Source organism: Strix uralensis, chromosome 12 (assembly GCF_047716275.1).
Source record: "Strix uralensis isolate ZFMK-TIS-50842 chromosome 12, bStrUra1, whole genome shotgun sequence".
Taxonomy (NCBI): domain Eukaryota; kingdom Metazoa; phylum Chordata; class Aves; order Strigiformes; family Strigidae; genus Strix; species Strix uralensis.
The window spans coordinates 18,254,909-18,276,517 of NC_133983.1; the positions used below are offsets into that span (position 1 = coordinate 18,254,909).

General features: G+C 35.0%; 1 protein-coding gene across 2 annotated transcripts in view; it reads left to right on the top strand.

Annotated features, from left to right (window-relative positions):
* WWOX (WW domain containing oxidoreductase) overlaps positions 1 to 21,609 on the top strand; it is a 531,587-nt gene that overhangs the window by 97,234 nt on the left and 412,744 nt on the right. For both annotated transcript variants that reach the window (XM_074882172.1, XM_074882173.1), the window contains exon 6: positions 16,856 to 16,944. In XM_074882172.1, coding sequence (XP_074738273.1) covers positions 16,856 to 16,944 — 89 coding nt within the window. The remainder of the gene's footprint in view (positions 1 to 16,855; positions 16,945 to 21,609) is intronic.

The window sequence follows — 21,609 nt, forward strand, 5'->3', positions numbered from 1 at the left end:
AGAAAAAGGCTGGCCTTGGTGCTTAGGACTAGTTCAGTTTAAAATACCGGAACCTAAATTTTGTGTTATTGCCTAGCCAAGCACTGCATTTCAGAATGTGGATGCTCAAAATCTTTCCCTAAGCTCTGGAAGAACCTAGAATTCTGAAGCACATAAACTTTTGCAAAGAGATTTCCATGGTAACTTATATGCTTGGTTTTGCCCATCTTTAGAATTCAATTAGTCCTAATATTTCTGAATACATAAACCTTACTGAGCTGCATGCTAGGTGTGCTTCTGAGCCTTACTTGGTGAATGCTCTTAGATATTGCCTACTGGATTAGGATGTTCTGGGAGATAATGTGCTTGTACCTCCTCCTGGTTTTAATCATAATGCTTAATGGGAGATCTGTATCTCTCTTTTTTTTGTTTTTTTTTTTTTTTTTGTGCTTAAAAGGTTTTGAATTAGCATCCTCAGTTTTAGAGGTGAATGTTCAGAGCAGAAGGTAATTTTATCTCAAGAAACCTTCTCTATTCCTTTGCCTAAGCAGTCACTCAACTGAAGACAGTAAAGATTATGCTGTTCATTTGGGATGTTCTAGGCTTTGCTTCTTGTTATATGCAAGAAGCATAAGAGTACAGCTGAAGTAGGTTAGTTACCACACAGGGATTTGGGAAGTAAATCGTATTTCTTGTGTCTTCCTTTTCATTTGCCCAAGTGAGAGTGTACAGACATTGATCGTAGTTTGATGCTGTACTTTTGATAAAGGCCATGGATACAGGCTGAATGTTCTGACTGAGATCATCAACACCTGATACATTTAAATTAATTTTGCCTGGGCAAGATAGCTAAAAGGCTTTGTGGAAAAGTCTTAATCGAAGGTGCTCAAAGATGTACACTTGGCATCTGATGGACTGAGTATGGCACCTGACACGTCTGGGTTCTCTGCGCTGTCTGTTGTTCTGTCAAGTTTAAGGGTGTTTGCCCAGTTTTTAGTTCTATATCATTACTCTTTTCAAATACGGTGAGGTACACTGTCCAGAGGACAGGCGGAGAAAGTGTGTAATTAGTGTGTTTCACTAGGCTGCACAGAAGACTCAGCCAGGTGTGGAGGAGATTGGACGGTATTTATGAATGAATGTCATTATTTTGACAGGATGATGAATTAACATTTCTACCTTTGGAGCCTAAGTTAAAGTGGTTTCGTGTGGTCTGGTCAGCACAGGAGCTTGCAGCTTGTGGCACCTTTGAAACAACATCGTGTAGCTTGGAAACAAACATCAGCAAGCTCAAATGGAAAAATGATCTGCTGAAAGTGATTCAATTCAGGCCTTTACTTTGGCTGTCATCCCGCTGCTGCTCTTGACACAATATTTAAATCTTAAATATATTTACTTATTTAAAGCAAATAATTTAACTTCTTAACTGCAAAAACCTATTTTTAATGGAAAGACGAAATTTTCAGTGTGCTTTTGTTACTGTCAATTTTAATGGGAACTGAGTAAACCTTTCAAAAGTTTACAAGGGTCGGGTATGCTGAGGTGTTTACCTTTAAAAATGCAAATAAGTACTTGCTTAAGCTTGCTAAATTACTGGATCAAGCTTGGGAAATTAGGAGTCAGATCTGTAATGGTACCATGTACCTTTACAGTGCTGGCAGTTACTTGGTGGAACTTTATTTTTAGATGTATCGTCACCTTATTCTTCAGGAACAAAGTTAAAACTTAACACCTTTAGAAAATTACTGCACAGCTCTTTACAGAGTTCTGAGAAGCAGTTCAGATTTTTGTGTCATCTGTTTATATTGGGGTTTGGATTTTCTTTTTTTGGAGAGGTCCAGCACCATAGCATGAGGCATTTGAAAATCTAAATTGAGACCAAATGCTTACATGCACTAAAAGGCATCTAAATGGTTGGCTTACATATACTCCTTGCCTCATCTACTTCACTGATGGCATTTTTGATTGCTGGATGATTTCCCTTATTAAATAATCCATGGATTTAGTTGCTTATAGGGATGCTGTTGATTTTTTTAAACAAAAGTCAGTACTTTTGGAGCCTTTTCATTTTCCTTGTCTCTGTCCTCCTAAAATTGCCTAATTAATCAAAGTCTTATAAATATAAACCTTCTCTGTCTTATCATCATGGCATATCCTTTCACATGGGCCTGAGAGTATTAGTGAGTCATGCCTCGAAGTACTCTGTTGTACCTTGTGCAGTTCAGTGTTCCTTAACTGGTCAAATTTGCTGTCTAAGGTTGCAGAAGACAGAATGAAGTAGATGAAAAAAAGACTCAAAAATTGTGCTGAATGGTTTTTGTGGGAGGGGAGGAAAGGGCTATTTTCATTTAACTTTGTCAGCCATGTAGTTAAAAATAGAAATTGGCAGTGGTCATGGGCTTTTCAAGCTACATGTATGTGAGAAAAATAATCTAACTCCAAAGGTCACGGCCATTGTGTATCACGGTCAGTTCTGAAAATTTTTTATAAGGTTCATCATGGCTATGAAAATTGTACCTTAAAATAATGTAAGGACAATAAGATTCTGTAAACTATTTAGCTCAGTCTGTGGAGGACAGCATAGGAACCATGGTTTTCATACAGAAAGCAGCATAGTCCTGACTGGTTTTAACATTACATTTCATAAAACGATTATAGCTATTATAAAAGTTTCATTGAAAATTAACTTTTTTTTAATCTCTAGAGAACAAATTTGCCTTTGCATTTTGACTGAGTCTTTGTAAGTGACTTTTTGATAACTGCATTATTGAAAGTGCTACTAATATAAGCATCTTTGAAAATTGCTATAACTTTTTAGAAGTTAACATTTCTTCCGGAGCAAAAGGTGATACTTGTTCTAGATTTCCTTGACAAGTTTGTTTATTTGTGTATGTCTTCAAAAGTTTGCAAGGTGAATGAGTTTATACCATTAGAAGAGTGAAAAAAATGCAACCCTTCATTTCTAATTTTGTATTTTATTCAGTCTGGTAGGAGAACACACACTGTTGCCATGGGGTGTTCATGGATCAGTTATTACATCTAAATGGAACTTGATATATTTTGGTAGTACTGGGTTCAAGCTGCTTATATGTACAACTTAGGTTATTGACTTAAATTTATAGCTATGCAGATTATTGTGTTTGTAAATGATCTCAAAACATTCTCTATTTTAACTGTACATACTGTCACTGGCTATGTCCTTATCTGCAGTTACTGTGGCCCAAAACAAGTACTTTATAAGGTGAGACAGTTGCTGTTGGGAGACCCAACATCTGACTTGCATTTATTTCAAGACTTTTAGTCGGGACTCTTTATGAAATAGATGTGATAAATTGTCTGCATTGGATACAAAAATTTGGCAGAAACTTTGCCAAATTTATTATTTTCTCATTTATTAGCCTCTGGGACAATTTCAAGTGACTGAGTGACTTTAAGCAACCACCATAAGTGAGAAATACGTTTCTCAAAAGTTGATTCTTTTCCTCCCCCCCTTTGTCCTTTTCTGTATGTAATATTTCACCATAGTTGAATCTCAAATCCAGAATATTTTCATCTATAAGCAAAACCTTTTTTTTTTTTATTATAGAGAAGATAATCCATTATCTCCTGGTCTTGCAAGTCAGAACATTATTATTATAGTCAGAACAGAACTTTATGCAGATGAAGAAGCAAATTTCCCATCTACTAATCCAGAAATCTCCAACTTCAACTAATTTTATGGTATCAAGGCGAAAAATATATTTTGGTGACTTCTTGACTATCAGTCATGTTATTCATTGTACGGCAATGACCCATAGGGGTCTAACCAGATCACTACAATATTGTATCGTGCACTCTACTAAATTCTAAGAGACAGCTTGAGTATCAAAGAATGTGAAATTTATACTGGTAAAGAGGAGTATGGATCAGCAATATGTAGATTTTAGCCAAAGCTGTATAGCTCAGAGAAGGAGCCCTGTGGTTTTGTCCAGGCCATGATCCACTTAATCATTCTACTCTCTGATGCATGAGAACCTCTCTAACTGCTGGAGGGATGAGGAAACAGATTTTGCTAGAAAAATCAACAGCCAAAAATTTTGAAAATCCTTTCTTTTCTTTTTCTCATAGCTTATGAGATGTAAAACTTATGAAAATGATGTGTATGTATGGAAAGATGTTATTTATATTCCCTAAGAGTAACAGTTATTCCAATATAATGGCAACCTCCGCTTTATTCCTCAGCATCATGCATTTTCTTTATTTTGTGATATATTATATGGCTTTTTGGTGTAACTACACTTTTAGATCTTATTGAATAGAATTTATGTGTTGCCTTATAGAAAATTTGTTTCATAATTCATTAATTATTTACTATTACTTGACCTTACAGTACATGAAAAAAACCTATCCCATAACTGTAATTTCAATTCTCTCTAGTGTGAAATCAATCACATTCCACATCTTTTATATTATTTAAAATGTGAATGATGAAATTTTCTAATTTTCTTGTGCATTTCTCCTGAGTTACTGAGAACTTTCAAACATTAGTATGTGGGAAATATGCAGGCTGTCCCCTGCAGACCTGGGTGAACTACTGCTTGTATTGCAAACACTGCAAAACCATTTGCAATGAATGAGCTGTCCCTTTTTGTAAGTGGAACTGGTGGCTGATGCTCAAAAAAGGCAGTCTGATGCTGTTAAAGACCAGGAGTATTTTATAAAAATCTACTTCGTATGTGTTTTCTTTGTGTACAAGTAATATTTAGATAAGGATATAGCTTTTAATTAGTACTTCCTCCCTATCTCTACAACCTGATACACAACGAGTTTATGCTAATAATATTACAGAGTTTCCAATGCTGGTGGGAACTCTTTGGCAATTGGATAACTGGAGAGTTCACTTTGGATATTTGTGTACCCTCTACTATGTCACTAAGGTGATGTGTATCATATTTATATTTACAGTTCAGAAACAATTGATGAATGTTGTGGGAAGTAGCCCACTGCATACAAGAAGGTGATGAAAGTTGTGTTAGTGATACTGAGCTACAGTTTCTGATCAGTGTGACAGTAATTTTTGAAAATATATGAGCAGATAAAGGAAAAGGAGAAATCAGTAATGCACTTGAGAGTTGGGGGATACTTTTCTTCTGAAAATTTGCAAGGGAAGTATTATCATAAACCAAACAGAGTTTTGAAATGATATTTTAAACAATAGAGATATGTTTGTGGAACAAATTACATTTGTACCTCAGCCTGCACAACCACGAAAAAGTCTGTCCTTTGTCCTTGCCAAAAAATCTTACCTCTTAATTCCTTCTCCTTTTGCCTGCATGTATGTCCATATTTTTTTACTCTACAAGACAGATGATCAACAAAATATGCTTTTTCTCCATTATTCTTTCAGTAGTTAAATGCCAAAAGTTGTATGTTCTGAAACATGTCCAGATTGACATATTGTGTCTTATGCAAACTCCTGACTACTTTAGAAACATGTATAATCATATTAAGCAAAAGCCATTCCAGCTATTCACATATACACTTTTATGAAGATCAGATGTAATTGACTATTTAATTTTACTTAAATGACAAAAGCTTTTAAAATATAGGTTTTCCTGATACCCAAGCATAGTTAGGAAAAAAATTCCGAGTACATGTAATATTATACAAGGAAATAAAGTTAATTTTCTTGAAATATACAGTACAGTATATAGATGGAGTTTGGGAAAAAATAGTAAAATGAAAAGTATAATGCTATTTTCCTAAGCCACATTTACTAAATGCAGACTTTTGCAAGGTCAGCAGTTATACTGGAGTTGAGTAGAAATGGCTTCAGTGGCTTTAACTTTACCAGTGCCCTTGATGAGGTGCAGAGTTGTCAGTATTCTCGTAAAATTCCTCAGTGATGGCTTCTTCTGTTCTCTTTATTTCCTTAAGTGAACATCTGTCTAATTGTTCACCTCCATTGCTTTAGTGCTTTCCTCATGCTTTCTCTGTTTCCAGACAATAAACTTTATTTTCTTCATAAGAATTCAGTCTACGCAAGGGTATTAGGCAGCTTGTTTGCACCTTTTAATTTCTGGAAGTTTTCCAGAAGGGCTTTTTGCTGTAGTTCCAATGGGTTCATCAGTGAATCATGTAACATAATGCAGCATTGTGTTTGGGTTTTTATCCGTTACCTTCTGTTTATAAACATCTGCTTGGAAATTTTCTTTTTGAATTTTTTTAATATGTTTTACATTTTTGCATGTGGCATATGGGTAAGATATACAGTAGCTGCTATTTTTTCAGGTGTTCAGGTAGGTACAGCCAGTGTTTACCTTAAAATTAGGGAAAAGCCTAAGCTACTTGCTTAAAAGGCAAAATTTTAAGGTAGAGTATGTGCCAGTTACTTAGCTATGTAACAATATCCGTTAAATTAAAAACAATTTAATAATTGAATGACTGCATTAAAACGTGGTATTAACACTTATGGTTATGGTTGCAGAACTGCAGAAGGCATCTAAAAAGTCTTTCTGTCCAGTAGAGAGAGTACTACTTACAAACTTTGCATGCTGCTTCTCTTCATGTTCAGTTCTTTGTGTTTGGTTTTGCTTTTTTGATGAAGGGGAAAGATAGTGGTGGTTGGGTTTTTTTTTCTTCCTTGCTTCCCCCTCCCTCTTATCTATAAAGCGTTTATATCAATCTTGCACACCTATTCTACAGGCAAATATTTAATGTAGGTTGTTATTATGATTTTCTTGCTGCTTTGCTTGCTGTAATGGCAGCACTTCCTTGTTTTGTATGTACAAATACTTGTAAAGATATCATTTTTAAGGCATATTCTCCATCCTTGTCACTATAATGTTCATTGGCAAGTTGTATTTAGGAAATAAGTATTCTAATAAGTGTAATGATAGGTGACCATCAAGTCTCCCACTATATTGCTGCACAAGACAGTTATTTTCTGGAGTACTTTTGTTATCTAGAGATCAAAATTTTATCAGAAAATTCCTGTATATTTAGTAAATGAAGGTATCAGAGCTTTTCATGTTGACAGTGCTTAATAAGACACTTGATTTTTGGACTTCATTCACATTGACACTAAAGCCATTTTAAACTTTCTTAATTATTAGAACAATGGCACATGGCCTTCTGACCCCTCCTGTCCGTGTCTGAATGCCATCAGCTTTATGCATCTGTAAAATACATGGTCTACACTTCGGTCTCAGATTTTTACACAACCCTGGAATTACATTATGTTTTTAATGTTATGTTTGGTTTTATATTTTTGTTGCTGATTACTAAGTAGAACAAAATGGTTCCTAAGACGGGCCACATTTTCACAGAAATTTAATTCCAGTCTTTGTGTTTATTTTGTTCATACTTTCTTTGTCACACAATCTTTATTTCTTTAGAAAAAAGTACAGAAAAACTTCCTCCTTTTGTGATCACAAATCAGGAGGCATAATGGCAGGTTTCCATATGCTAGTACTGTTCAAATACACCTGATATTTTCTTGTGTATGCAGAAAGACTTAATATTTTTCTTCAAGTCTATATTGTGTATAGTGAGTGTATATTAAGAACCTGGTCCTGCCAACCCTTATTTGTACAAGAAATCTTTACTAATATGATTTCAGTCCTTTTATTTCACTTTCTAAAATTACATACATAGCAATGTGACCATTTTCAATGTCTCTCTTAGCTAGGGAATGTGAACAGTTGTGGAAACAAAAGAATTGTATGTGTTTGTTCTTTTTGAGGATACTGTTCTGTAAGATGTCTATATTATATTGTTTAAAGCTAGGAGACTGTAACCATGAACTGCCAATTAAAATGTGTTAAATAGCTAATTATTCACTTCTTTCGTTTCTTTGTCTCATGTATTTATTTCTGCTTACATTGAAGCATCCTGAAATTATTCACGGTTCAAGAAGTGAATGACTTTTAACCATATTGATATTTTCCTAGTATTAAGAGTGGTGGTAAGGAGCTGTGCCTTAAATATATTGGCAAGCTTTGACGCACTTCAAAATAGCTGCAATGCATTTTTAAACCTGCAGACGTCACTATTCTGCCAATTAATTGTGCTACACTGAATGTTCATATAGCGCTATGACCACATTTAAAATATATGTTGCTTCCATCTAGCAATTATAGTACTTTGTTTTTAATCTAGAACAATTTCATCAGATTTATTTTAATAGTGTTACTTCATTTTCTACATTCCACTAAAGGAAATAGTATGTTTTCCTTTTAACTTGTATAAGCCATGTCCTAGGACTGTCTTTAATTATTAGTTATTGTTGTTTCAATACAGATTTATGAACTATTTATTTTGTGTCATATAACATACCATTTTTAAGCAACATTTTTCAATCTGAACATAGCTTCCAGGAGGGCAAGCTGCCCAGAACATCAGTGATCTCACACTTATTACTTTGTGTCATATATAATCTTGTTTTTTCCTGCAACAAATAAATCTTTGGGCCTCCCTGCAAAAAACATTTGTGGTTACAGTATAATAAAAATAAACCGTTTGTCGTGACTGCAGCTGACATTTATCAGCCTATTTGTGGGTGCTCTTTCTCTCTCTGTATAATATGGAACATAATTTGTCACTTTGTAAATACATTCCAGCCTAAATCCCTGCCAGCATCTGTTAGTGTTTGAAGGATTAATGCACTGCACAGTGCATGTCTGCACTTTCAGGCAACAACATAGCTTATGATTATGGATCATGAGAGAACAGGGAAAAGGGTTTCTTTTGGTATTTACTTAAACATTGTTGCCCTTTTGACCATCATGCTTTTCTCGTCTTGTTTGTCATCTGTAGTAGGGATGCTAACTTTTCCTCTATGTGTAAAAACAGTATGTGAAATCCTGCTGTAAGTTTTATACATCGGTGTATGTATAGTTGTACATATAAGATAACACATCTTTAATTTTACGGATAATTAATACCAACAATATTGTATTGCAATTGGGATGTTACTGGTTTAGTCCGTTTAGAAACAGTTTTTCCTTCCAGCCTCTGCCATTTCCAAGAAATCCATTACCATATTTGCCTCCTATATTGCGTATTTCTCAGCAACTCCTAAACTGGGTTTATTTAATCTTAAAAACTTCAAATTGAGGAAGTTTTTAAAAGGAAACAAAGTCTGTAGCTTCTAAATTATCCCAATGCTGTTTGCCTTGTTGCTGTTTTTGAAAATGTATTCTGCTATCACTTCAGATCTTGCAGAATGAAAAGAATTGAAAGCATTTGAATAGGAGGCACTCCACAGCTGAGATTCTGTTACATGTTCCCAGGCTCCCTTGATTATTCTGTAAACAAGAAGATATGTTTATTAGAATAGTAAACCATATATGTGTAATATATTGCCAAGATTATTTGAGATTCCCTATGATAAATTCAAATGAGCTTTACAGGAATGGGTGTTTGGAGACGGAAAGAAGTGATCTATATCCAGGGAAAGAAAAAATTCCAGCTAAAAGTAGGCTCCCAAGTAAATACCCACAGTTCATGTGCATTAGCAGCTAAACAAATTCCTATTGCCAAAACCTATGGTAGATTTTTTTTTTTTAAAAAATGCATGTAATTTCTTGTTATTGAAGCAGATGTATACTGCCTGCAAAGGAACCATGTACATCCAGGAAAAATCAGAGACATTTGGAGCCTACAAACTGAAGTATTCTGAAATTATACTCTAGTAATTTGTGTGTGTATGGTTTTGTTCTCTCTGGTTAAGGAATAAATAATTTTTAAAATGTCCTTAGGAGACTGATTCCTCTTACGCATTTTAAGCATGATTTAGTTGGCATAGTTTACTTCTCTGAAGATATTAATTTCAGAAAGATGCAGATATTTTTCCTTTTTTCCTTTATAATTATCTTCAGAAGATATAAAAGGCCAAATTTACAAAGATATTGATCTAAGAGTTAACTATTGTAAAGATTGTGAAATAGCATTATCGCTTATTATACTGGTATTTATTACAGAAAATTTATAAATAAAATATACTAAGATCTGAAAAATGAAGCAACCATAAAGAAATGAATAAGTGGTTTTTGCATCTTTTTATGTGTAGACATTTACTAACAGAAAGAGATACAGCTTTAAAGTTATTGGGGAGTTTAAAATCATTATTACAGTGACCAAGAAAGCCCTTTCACATCCATGTTAAATATACAAACTATACCTAGAGACTTTAGTCACATTGTTGTATTTGTGACATAGATTTTAAATTATAGGTAAATTAAGTATTTGGAAGAAGGAAAAATATTGCTGTGAATAGTGATTTGTTTAAATGTGAGGTCCAAATGCCAGGTTGGTGTATGGCATCCTCGGAAACTTAACTCCTTCATATCAGGTTGTCTTTGTCACTCTTCCATGTCTCTCATCTTTGGAATTTCAACAGCTTATTTGTTGCCTATATATTTAATCTCTAGCTAAAGGAGGATCCAGACTTCTCTGTTGCTTTTATAACCCAGTGGAGCTCAACAGTTAAATTTCCAGTTCAGGTGTCTGTTCTAGACTATCATGTGTGGGGAACTGCCATCACAACTTTAAGACATTCATTTGCAGCACAATCCTACTACAGCTTGAGGACTTCAGGTTTTTCTGAAGAGGCCTCTAAGTTGTAGATGATGCCAAAAAGATAAACGCTGTTCTCTGCTGAACATCCATAAATGTTCTGGAGAAGGGATAGAGACAATGAAAATAATAATAACAGTAATGATGATAATTCATTCTTCTTGATAAAATGTAGGTCCAGGGATGCTCAGTAATCCTAGCAATTTGCAGGCTCATACTGACCCATTAGGTCTTTATATGTATGCTATTCACTTGACTTGGATGAAGGCAACCCCTACAGTAATTCCATGTTTGTGAAGAACATGAAGAACTAGGCTTTACAAAATCAGGTTTTGGGAGAGCTCACACACAGCATGAAAACATGTTTGACAGGATTGAGCAAGACGAATAGTGGAAAAATTTACACCAGTATATTACAACCAAAATACAGGTAAAACAAACATGTTGGGAAATAGTATAACCAAGTATTGCTAAATAAATTTTCTTTATTTAAAGAAAATCCTTTTCATCTCTGATTTTCATGAAGAATCACAATTAGTCCCAGCTATTTCCTTGTACATCACATAAATGGGTTAATAAAATATTTAGCAAATCGGTTTGTGTCATGTACCTTCTCTTCCATGAAGTTAGTGAAAATTTGAAAGTACTGCATAGAAATTGTAGGGGGGTGGAGGGGAGGAAAAAACAGAAAAATGGGTGTAAAAATGTTCCACCATGATGTCTTCTAATGAACTTTATTAATGTATAACAAATGTAGCAGAAGCACATATTATTAAAGCATCTAGCATGTATGTTGAATTACTCTTAAAGCATTATGATTCATCTGCCCCAATCAGTTCCACGAGAAGTAGCTGCATAGCATTCAAAGCACACAACAAGATGAAGCTGGCCTTACATAAATACAGTTTTGCATGAAGTACCAAATGTTGACTACATTAGGGACAATAATACTTACGGTCCTAATCCTGAGTGAAAGCCTTTTTCCCTATTATGTACCTCCATAAATAGTGCATGGCACTGGCGATTGACTGTCATAAGCTATGTGTCAAATTGTCAGATGTGCTTCTAAAACATCCTCTACTTTGTCCTCATCACGGAAATATGCGTTTATTTGGGCATTGCTTGTTATATGCTGAGTTTTGGTTATTTGTTTACCTATTTCAATATAATTCCACAGACTTTTCATCAGCTTTGATGTCAAATTCTTTTTTTCCTGAAGACTTTGTTTCTCACACTGCATATAAGAACTATTTGAATTCCAAGATGACGTCATCAGGATTTTTCTTTATCAAATTAAACTGCTTTTTACCAATTTATTGTATTTTCAGTTCCTCAAAGTCAGATATTTTTGTTGTTGTGCTATGTATTCGGTTTTGAGTTAAGAACTTTTAAATATTGAAGATATATTCACACAATATTTTTTGAGAGTAAGATTATACAGTAAATTATCTGGTGTCCACTATGTTACATTTTAAATAGGCCCTTACAAAATGACTTGTACATACATAAGATACAGGGGCTACAGCATATTTATTAAGACTCTTCAACTCTGTATGAAACTGGAGCAGTCAGAAGTAATGGTGTCTGCTGAAAGATTCTTTATCATATGAATTTACTTTTAGTCATCTATTATTTATTTCAGCTATTTTATATGCCATTATAATAAATATTATGACAGAGAAAGCTTTTATGCTTCAACTTATTGTACTGCTCTTCACTTCCTTGCAATCCTTCAGGAAAATGTAGCTATGCTTTACCTATATTTAACGTAAATCATCACTTACATTTGAATGAAAAATTCACTGTGAAAAAAGGCTCCTTCTTCAATACCAAGACACAAATGCACAATCATGTTTACTGCCAAACTACTCTACCATGCAGTGTTCATTTTTAAACAGTTTTTAAGCTGTAAAGTGAATACATTGCATATAGTGAAATTGCTTGCTTTCTGGATGTTTTCACTTTCTTGTTAGTTTCTGGCTCAATAAGCATTTTTCTAGCATAAGTGCAAAATATAACCAATTGCACTTAAGTGTTTTTAATATTTTTGCTCCAATAGGGAGCAGCTTACATACAAAACTAAACAAACTGTTAATGAAACTTACTTGAAAATATTGATAAAATGCTTTTAGAACAGGGCATAAAATCGTGAAATACAGGATAAAATTTTTTCTTTGCACTTTTCAAAATGTTACTGTGGTGCGTTTAAAAGAGGACTTGTTAGGAACCAGAGAATGATCCACCTTCGTCTGTTTCTTCAAAGACAGGATGTTGGTGCCTAGACATTGTTAGCCTTGAACTGCTCTTTGGGCGTCATGAAATACAAATACTCCCCATCTCAAAAGCGCAGTTTCAGCTGGTTCTAGCTGACCTTGTTTTCAGAAGGTTCAGTAGACAGCGGAAGCATATCTGCCTCGTGTCTGTTCTCCAGTTGGCCAGTTTGCAAAGCTGCTCTGAGTCTAGTTGTGAAAGTGGATTTGGACACCACTGGAACATTTGTCCCAGGGATCTGCAGCGAGGGCACCAGCTCATTTTGCACAGGCTCTCAACAGCGCCACGTAGTAATGATCCTGTGATTTAGAATTGAGCTCTTTAAATTATTCTACGCTCATTCTCTTATTTAGTTTCCCCTTAAATGATATACTTGAAAATAAAGTAGTAGAGGGAGAATTAATATGTTTTGTCAATTTAATTTTAAAAATTCTGGAGTCTTCTGCCTTAGTGTATTGATTTTACGATGTCAGTTTTAAGACTGTCTTCTGTATTTGGGAAAGTGACAAGTCCCATTTAAGATTTCACAACATAAAACGAGGCATAATTCAGTACTGAAAATATGTGAAGTGAAATGGTGAGAGACATCAGCATAATACAATTATGACACATTAGATCAGGATTTGCAGCATACCATTAACAATCAGTTCTGACTGTGGATTACAATTGCAGTTATGATGCCTTTTAGCAAAAATGGTTTTTAGTTTTATTTTTTATTAAAAAACATGTTTTCTTTTTCTATAAATACCACAATATGTGCTACCTATGCTTTGAGGGAAAGAGAGAAAACATTATAACAAAAGGTAATACTGAGCTACTGTAAGAAAACAAACAAAAAACCTTCTACTTGTCATTGATCGGAGATATTCTTACATTATTAAGAACATACCTTGCAAGTATATTGCCTCATTCATAGCTTTTTTAAAAGAAATTGTGAGATAGAAGAAAGAGTTGGAAAATCTGGAATGAAAATTATTTGATACTAAAGGCTTAACATTTCATGTTCTTGAACTATAGTAGAAACTGATTGTCTACAGAATACCTCTGTAGAGTAAGAGGTGCTTGAAGCTCAGTTGACAAAGGAGAATCTGAAACAGAAAAGTTGGGGTACTTGTGTAAGCTCATGGTATGTAAACTGATTCCTTCCCCAGTTACTGTTTGGCGAAAATACTCATGCTTGGCTTTTTGCATGCCTTCCAAAGATGAGGTGGCGAGTTCTGATCTGAGCACTTTGGGTGTCACATGCTCCAGTTTCTCCTATGAGGAAAACAGAGCAAATGGTTGTCTCTGTGCTCAGTATGTACTGTGTATATGTGAAGGAAATACAGACTGTTACCATCAGGTTTTTAAAAAGCAAAAGCAGGGAGAAAGTTGAAAAAAATTTTTGTTTTGCCATTTGCCTTTCCTGACCTATTCAGTGGAAAAAATTACTAAAACCATCCATTTTTCCTTCTCCATTTTTCCTTTTTCAGGTCATTTTAGATACGGTTTCCTGAATTTCTTAACAAATGTTTTATTTGTCTTTTTCTATAACTGTATGTGTATCAAAGCTAAAAGAAAAAAAGGAGAAGTAATGTTAAATTATTTGAAATAAATTATCTTACTGACTGAAGAAAGTAAAGTATGAATAGAAAGGTGCTCTCATTTCATTGATGGAACTGGTACAGAAGAAACATAATTATAGTTTACATTTGCTATCTAACAGTCAACCATTTATCACTTCAATAATTTATGATTTTTAAATTTTTGATTTTTACATTTTCAATATATTAATCCACAAATCCAGGCCAATCGTAGTCTGCTTAACTTCTATTTCTGAAAGTATTTTGAAGGCATCATACTTTTTTTTTTTTTTTCTTTTGGACCTGAAATACACAGACACCTCTCTTCTGTTCCTGGAATCATTAGGAGAAGCCTAACACGTGACCCCAAGAGGAAAAGTATTACCTGAGTAATATAGTGTTGACTTGAGTGTGTCCCCAAGAGGACAGTAGCTAACAGCTTGTGGTACGGTCTGTTGAACTACTTATTTTTTTTTTTGCCCCCCTTTGTGTCCCTGTATTTGTAGCATTCTTGTCCTTTTACCCCTGGGAGAGACAAAAGAATGTTTCAACTGAGGAAAGCAGAAGCAAAATAAACCGCACTATGCACACTACTTCTCGATTAAGTAAAGAGCTTTGAACTCCAAAGTTGAAGAGAAGTTGTTGTGGAGCTCTGTTGCATAATGCAAAGCAGCCAGCCTTTCTCAAGTCTCTGACCATCAAACAGAAGAAAATATTTACCCAGTGGGGCAAAATGAATTCGAGAATGATGTGCATTTTGTAAGGGTAAAAAAGTCTTCGTAACAAAGTTTGGTTTAGCATTTTCAGACTCCATCAATTGATACTTCCTATGGGAACTGAACCTGTTGAAATTTTAGTTGTATTTATTTTGCTGTCCTGATAAGTCTGGCTGGAGTGGGACAGAAGGAATTTGAGTGACATTCTGTTTAAACCCAACCTGTAAGGTAATTGTAGCAGGCAGAATGGGTGCTAGCAAAATAGAGAACAGATGTAGTGAGAAAAGTACCAGATGTAATGAAACACAGAGATCAGATGAATTGCTTGAACTTAGGAGACAATGGGGGCACTCTTCCCGGTTTCCTCCTGCGCTGGCACGTGTGCTGCTTCCTTTTTGTTCCGCCAGAAATGCTCATTGTATATCCTTGTAAGCACAGTAGATCCCCTGTTGCACCATGGTGCTAACAAAGCTCCTATCGCCTCTCCACTGAAATGCTGCCTTTGATTGCATAGTACCACTGCATCTGCTCCATCTTTTTCCTACTCTTTCTTTTAGTGGTGCTAATGTCCAGTCTGAACTATACGTAAGCATAGGTAGCATGTTGGAATTACATGAAGGGTCCATTTAATTTCTTCTTTGCTGAATTAGCTAAGCAGAGTGGACTGAAGTTAACAGTTTAGGTTTGAGGAAAGTACAGGGCTGTTGCCAGCCTTCTTTTATGTACCAGAGAGTTTAGGTGGTGTTGGGCAGCAGTCAGTCTTAAAGTGAGAGTGAGCACAAATATACATGTTCATAATTTCTTAGGGTATCTACGTGACTTATATGTTATGATGGTTACTATTTTGCAGAGGATCATAGATAATCTTAAAGTATAGGAAGAACTGAAGACAACCGTTGGATGATGTGCTGCAGACACAGAGCTGCAGTCAAATGAACGCTAGTTCAGAACTGTGGCTCGAAAGAACCACAGTCTACTTGATTCTGTGGTGACTTTCACTTTAGTGGTTCCAATGAAAAGAGATTTTTGGTTCTTTTTGTTCTGAGGTTTGAAGTGTAAGCATTTCAAAAGATCTGAGAACAGGGATCTTAAAGCTGAAAATACTGAGAAGAGTTGTTCTGGTTGTGCCTAAGGTGAGCACCTTCACATTAACATGTCATTTTGTGGGACTGCACGTCCTCTTCTAGGTGAAAAGTTGGTTTTAAGTACATACACAATTTCTTTAGAAGATATTATGCACTCGTAAACTCTTACTATATGAAAAAGTGTGTAGGCCAATCAGTTGTTTCTTATACTAATTTTATACTGTCTTTTGTATCACCTGCTATGAACAACAGATTGTTTTGGATTAATACGTGCAAGTTTGAATTCAGCTGGGTATTTTTCTACTGGTATGGTATATAAAATACACCATGCATTAAGAATAATGCTTACTCTACTTTTTATTTCACGAGTTACATATGTTTCACCAGCAAAATGCAAGAAAAAAGATATCATATTAACCTTAACACTACCTTGTGTCAATTCATTGTATTATATAAAGCCATGTGTTACATAGTGTATGTTTTTAGCAGAACCACAAAATTGCAATGCTACTTTTGGCACTACATGTTGTGCTCGTCCATTCTTTTTGATGATTTGTATTCACTTAGGGGTTATAATGTCAAACAAGGGAATCGGACAAGTTTCATAACACATGTACTGTAACATGATACTGTGAACTAAACTTGCTGTTATTTATCTTTTTTTTTATACTTTCTCTTGCTCCAGCATAAAGCCAAGGTAGAAGCAATGACCTTAGACCTTGCTTCTCTTCAGAGTGTGCAGCACTTTGCTGAAGCATTCAAATCCAAGAATGTGTAAGTACTCAGAAAATTACATGTAGTAATTTCTTGTTATTTTAATGTCTTTATCAGCTGAGCACAGTTGGCAGAATTCACCATAGTTGGACCGATTAGCAACTACAGTTAGTGAATAATCTTTTCACAGGAATTTTTTTTAATGTAAATTAAAGATCATTTGTTTTCATCTTAAAAAAAAGAATTACAGGTCTTTTATTATTCCATGTGTAGCCCCAGCTTTAAAGGGGGTATTGATACCCCTGTGGCTATTGAAAAAGGCCAAAGCTGAACTGCATAAGAAACAGCTCAGGCAATTTTTATCAGTTTTGCAGTGGTTTGGAAGAGGTCAGGGATGAGCAATTAGTGCTCTCCTTGTCTTACTTCCTTTTCTAACCTTCTCTCTCTCTTTTTTTATTTTTAAAGCATTAAAAAAAATAGCCCTATGAGCCAGACAGCTCCTTTTTCCAGACCTATATCTGGAATAGTCCATAATATAACAAAAAAAAAAAAAAAAAAAAAAAAAAAAGAAAAAGGGGGAGAGGGGTGATAACGACATCACTTAACAATAGACAGATTTATATGGAGATAATCAGGTTAGCTTCCAAAGGGTTTGTTTAATTTAGCTTGAACAGAACAATGAATCTTTAAACTGAAGAAATGATTTGAAATATTTAAGTGCCAACTCTTGACAATAAATTCCACGCTTTGTGCTTTTATCCACAGTTTGACCCATTGATTGTTGTGAGTATTCAAACTTAGATTTTTTTTCTGCAAATATTTCTGTAACACATATACATCTTACTGTACTCCTCATGAGAATATGGCCTCTTAGACAGCTTTGAAAATATATTGTCGTAGGGAAAACATATAGCAAAGAATGTTTTTTTCACTTTTGAAATACTGCCAAAGCTAAATCTCGCATGGATAGACAGATGACATTTTAGTACTTATAGGTCTTTTAGATTCAAAGAATTGTCAAAACTGACTTCTAGCATAAGTTCCTTTACTGCCAAAATCCTTGGTAACAATATTTTCTTATCATATATCATCTTCATATCTTAAAACTTACTTGAAATAGAAAGACAAATCCTTGTAGTATTGCTGCTTTAATACTAACTTGGTTTCATAATATAAGAACAGTAAGTGTTTTAATTTCATTTCTTTATGCTTTTAATGTGCTACATTTCTTTAAAAACCATATGATACAGTGAAAAGTTAAAACCACCCTTCTAAATGCAGCTCTTAACTTGATTTGTGTGTTGCAGATCATATCATGGTCATCCTAGCTAGTCCATTTGGTATGCATGTTTATAAATCCTTAGAAGTGAACTTGCTTAAATCAATTTTTGCCAGAGAACTTAGAAAATGAGAAGATATACAATCAGTAAAGATGTAGAATCAGTAAAACCTGTTTTACTTTTGTTGGCATACACTGTTTTACCAGCGTAAGTCTGTTAAGCTATATTGTCAGTGATGGACAGGTTTTACTAATGTTTCACTCTCATTTTATTTGGAAAAATTTTAGTAATACACAGCATTTATAACCTCTGCCTTGCCTTCAGATGTTTCATTTCTGTCTCGAATCTGTGCTCAGATGTGTGTATGTCTGGCAGGACTACTCCAAGCATTATAGGAAAGTCTAAGGTCTCTATCTGTTGTGAGACTTTTGTGGTTTTGACCAAAATGAATTTCCAGTTATATTTTGTTTAAAGTCTGGGGCTGGATGGAAACCAGACCCCACACACTGCCTGTAGCAGTAGATCTTTTATCTGATACAAATACAGATGAGTTACCTTACAATCATCTGCACTGGCAGGAGAATGGACTGGAAGAGCTACTAGGTTTTTCTGGCTCTGATGTTTTGTGATTTAACTATGTCTGGATATGGTCAGAAAAGCAATTATATGGCAGTAGCACCTTATTACTACAATGCTAGCCCCGTGTGTTTTCCAGCCCTAATGTACACTAACTACTTTTGTCTCTTCATTTATTTGTTTTCCTGTAGTGTCCAGAGGCTTTTGTCAGATCAGTGATTCCTTTGCATTTGTAGCTTTGTGAACAATTGAAATAAGTCTTACAGGCTTTGGTGACAGACTGAGTCTTGTTCCTTCTGCTTTGGCAAGTCTGTCAGCTGGTAGCCTAACTTTCTTAGAAGGCACTGATATCTCTGATTTCATGCACCTGTAGGAGAAGGCATACTGTCATACCCTCTCCCCCGTTCCCATGAAGTAGCTGTAAGTCCTGTTAATGAGCATAGGAAATACGTTATGAGTATACAGTTTTCTTTCTTACAAAACCTCTTACAATTTTTTTAACAGTAAAGTAGTAGGAAGAGCAAATAAAGTGTTTGGGTTTTTTCTAAACAAAACTATCATTTGTTCTGAGTTGTATAGATCTTGGTTTCTGGGAAGAAACCAATAATTTTAAAGTGTGAAGGAGAAATTTTATATGAAGACACACATTTTAATAAAGATCTGTATTTTTATTTCTCACAACATGTTATGTGAAGAGGCCTTTAGTATTCAGTGGTGAACATCTTAAATTTCTGGGCACAGGTAGTTTTATTTTTGGTTTAATTTCTCCAGTCCACTATTGCTTTGTGGGGCACTTTGGTATTCTGCAGAATCTGCTGGTCTTGGTGGCACATGACCTAATAACTAAAAAATTATAAAATAGAGAATAGATTCACTTGTCTTTTGAAATTCTGCTTTTCTGGGACACTTCGTGGCTCTAGGTACTATTTTTTGTCAGCATATATAAGGGTGTACTGATAGTCACATCACAACCTGGGAGCCGGTTCTTCCCTGGTTGATAGCTATTGGAAAAGGGTCTTCACGGACTGTGTTTCAGATCTCTTCCTGGATGAGAAAACTAAAATGGAAGTACTCCAGAAAAAGGATCCCTAAATTTCATTGAGTTAAAACATCAAAACCTATTATAGCTGGAGAAGGTGGTGCTGGTGGTACTGCAGGGAGCAGAGGGAAAATTGCTGAGATTGTAAATATCTTGCCTTAATCAAATAACCTGTAGAGAAAAAAACCAGCCTTCTTGAATGCGCTTGAGAATCTGAGAGATTGTTGAAACTACATGAAGAATGAAGAAATGTCATCCTCTGCTCAGCAGGAATTTAACAGGGGCTGGTTGTGTACAGAAAACAATTGATGCAACAGAGGGAGCACTGCGAAAAACATAAATAATGAATGGAAGGAAAGAGTTACTGTGAAAAGAAACATTTAATATGAATTGGAGTCATACTTAAGGAGCTAAGAAGGCTTCCTTGTTTGAAAGTAAGAATGAGATGATTCATCTCCAAGTTATCATGCTTCTGAGATTTGATGGAAATCTTTTATTCCTGTTTGGATTTGTTAGGTGTTGCAGCCTTGTCCATAGATAAAATTTGGGCTCAGAGTATATAAACACTGGTAAATTATGCCATATTCCTATAAATATATTCTAGAAAATCCTTCATCCTCACAGAAAAAAACATTTTTTTTGTTTTCATTATCTATACTCTTGAGTTGATACAGCTGTTTCTCTTTCTGAGACTTTTTTTATCCATGCAGTTTCAAAGAAAGCTTTGGGGGAGAACGGTTTTGCAGATTATTTAGATCCTGCAGTTCTGTGATTGCAGCAGAATGTAAACTTTTCTTACGAGCAGAACAGTGCTCTCCAGTTTTTCTTGCTCTCACAGTTACAAAGATTCTGTGGGCAAAATAAGCCAAAGGCAATAACTTAGTTGGATCTCCCAAAGTCATCTTTGAGAGAAGACAGAATAAAACAATATTGCGTGTTTAATGTTTGATACACCTCTTAGTTCATTGTAACACAACCTGAACACAATGTGACTAATACATAAAATGGAAGTCTAACTTGGTGAAAGATAGGGCTGAATGATTTACAGAACAAATTCTTTAGAGAAAGCCAGTTCATTATGTTACAGTAATGACAACTAATTTTAGGCTCCCTTGTAGTTTAAAATGCAATGCTGTTATTTCTGTGAGATTTTTTTTTTTTTTTTTTTTTTTTTAAACTCTGATTTCTGGCTATCTTTTAGTATTCCCAGCTCGTTGTCTGGAGATACATTCCCCACTGGATATTTCCCCCAGGAGTGAATGACCTCCACCTTCCTTCCATGTGAAGACAGTGCTAGGGTTAGGATGAGAGCAGGAAAAGAGGTCTCAGTGCACCTAAATGGCTAGATTTGTTCAAGTTACTTCTTTTATCTGTATCTAGTCTTTCCCCTCTGCTAGTTTCCAGCTCAGGCAGTTGATTGAATGTCTCTGTTATGGAAAATCAAATAAATGATCTGTTTATAATAATGTTCTGGGCTAAGATGGATTTGGCATTAGCTGATTTTTGTGCAGTTGGAAGAGGCAGATCAACCAATCTTTCATATTAGGCTTTTGGAACTAAAAAACACTGAATTGAATCTCCTCTTCATTGAGTGGGCACAATGTGAGAAATTATGGTTGGTATTAATCCACTTTATAGACACAATGACTGCCCTCCTGTGATTGTATGCAACGTAGCATTTAAATTTAGTCAGCATCGGTGTTTGATAGTTCAGGGTCTGTAGGATTTGGTATTTGCGTAGGAGTGTGGATTTGTGGTTGTGATACTTCGATATCTATTTCCCAGTTTAATCATCACATATTTGACTAAAGCCTCCATACTTTAATTGGG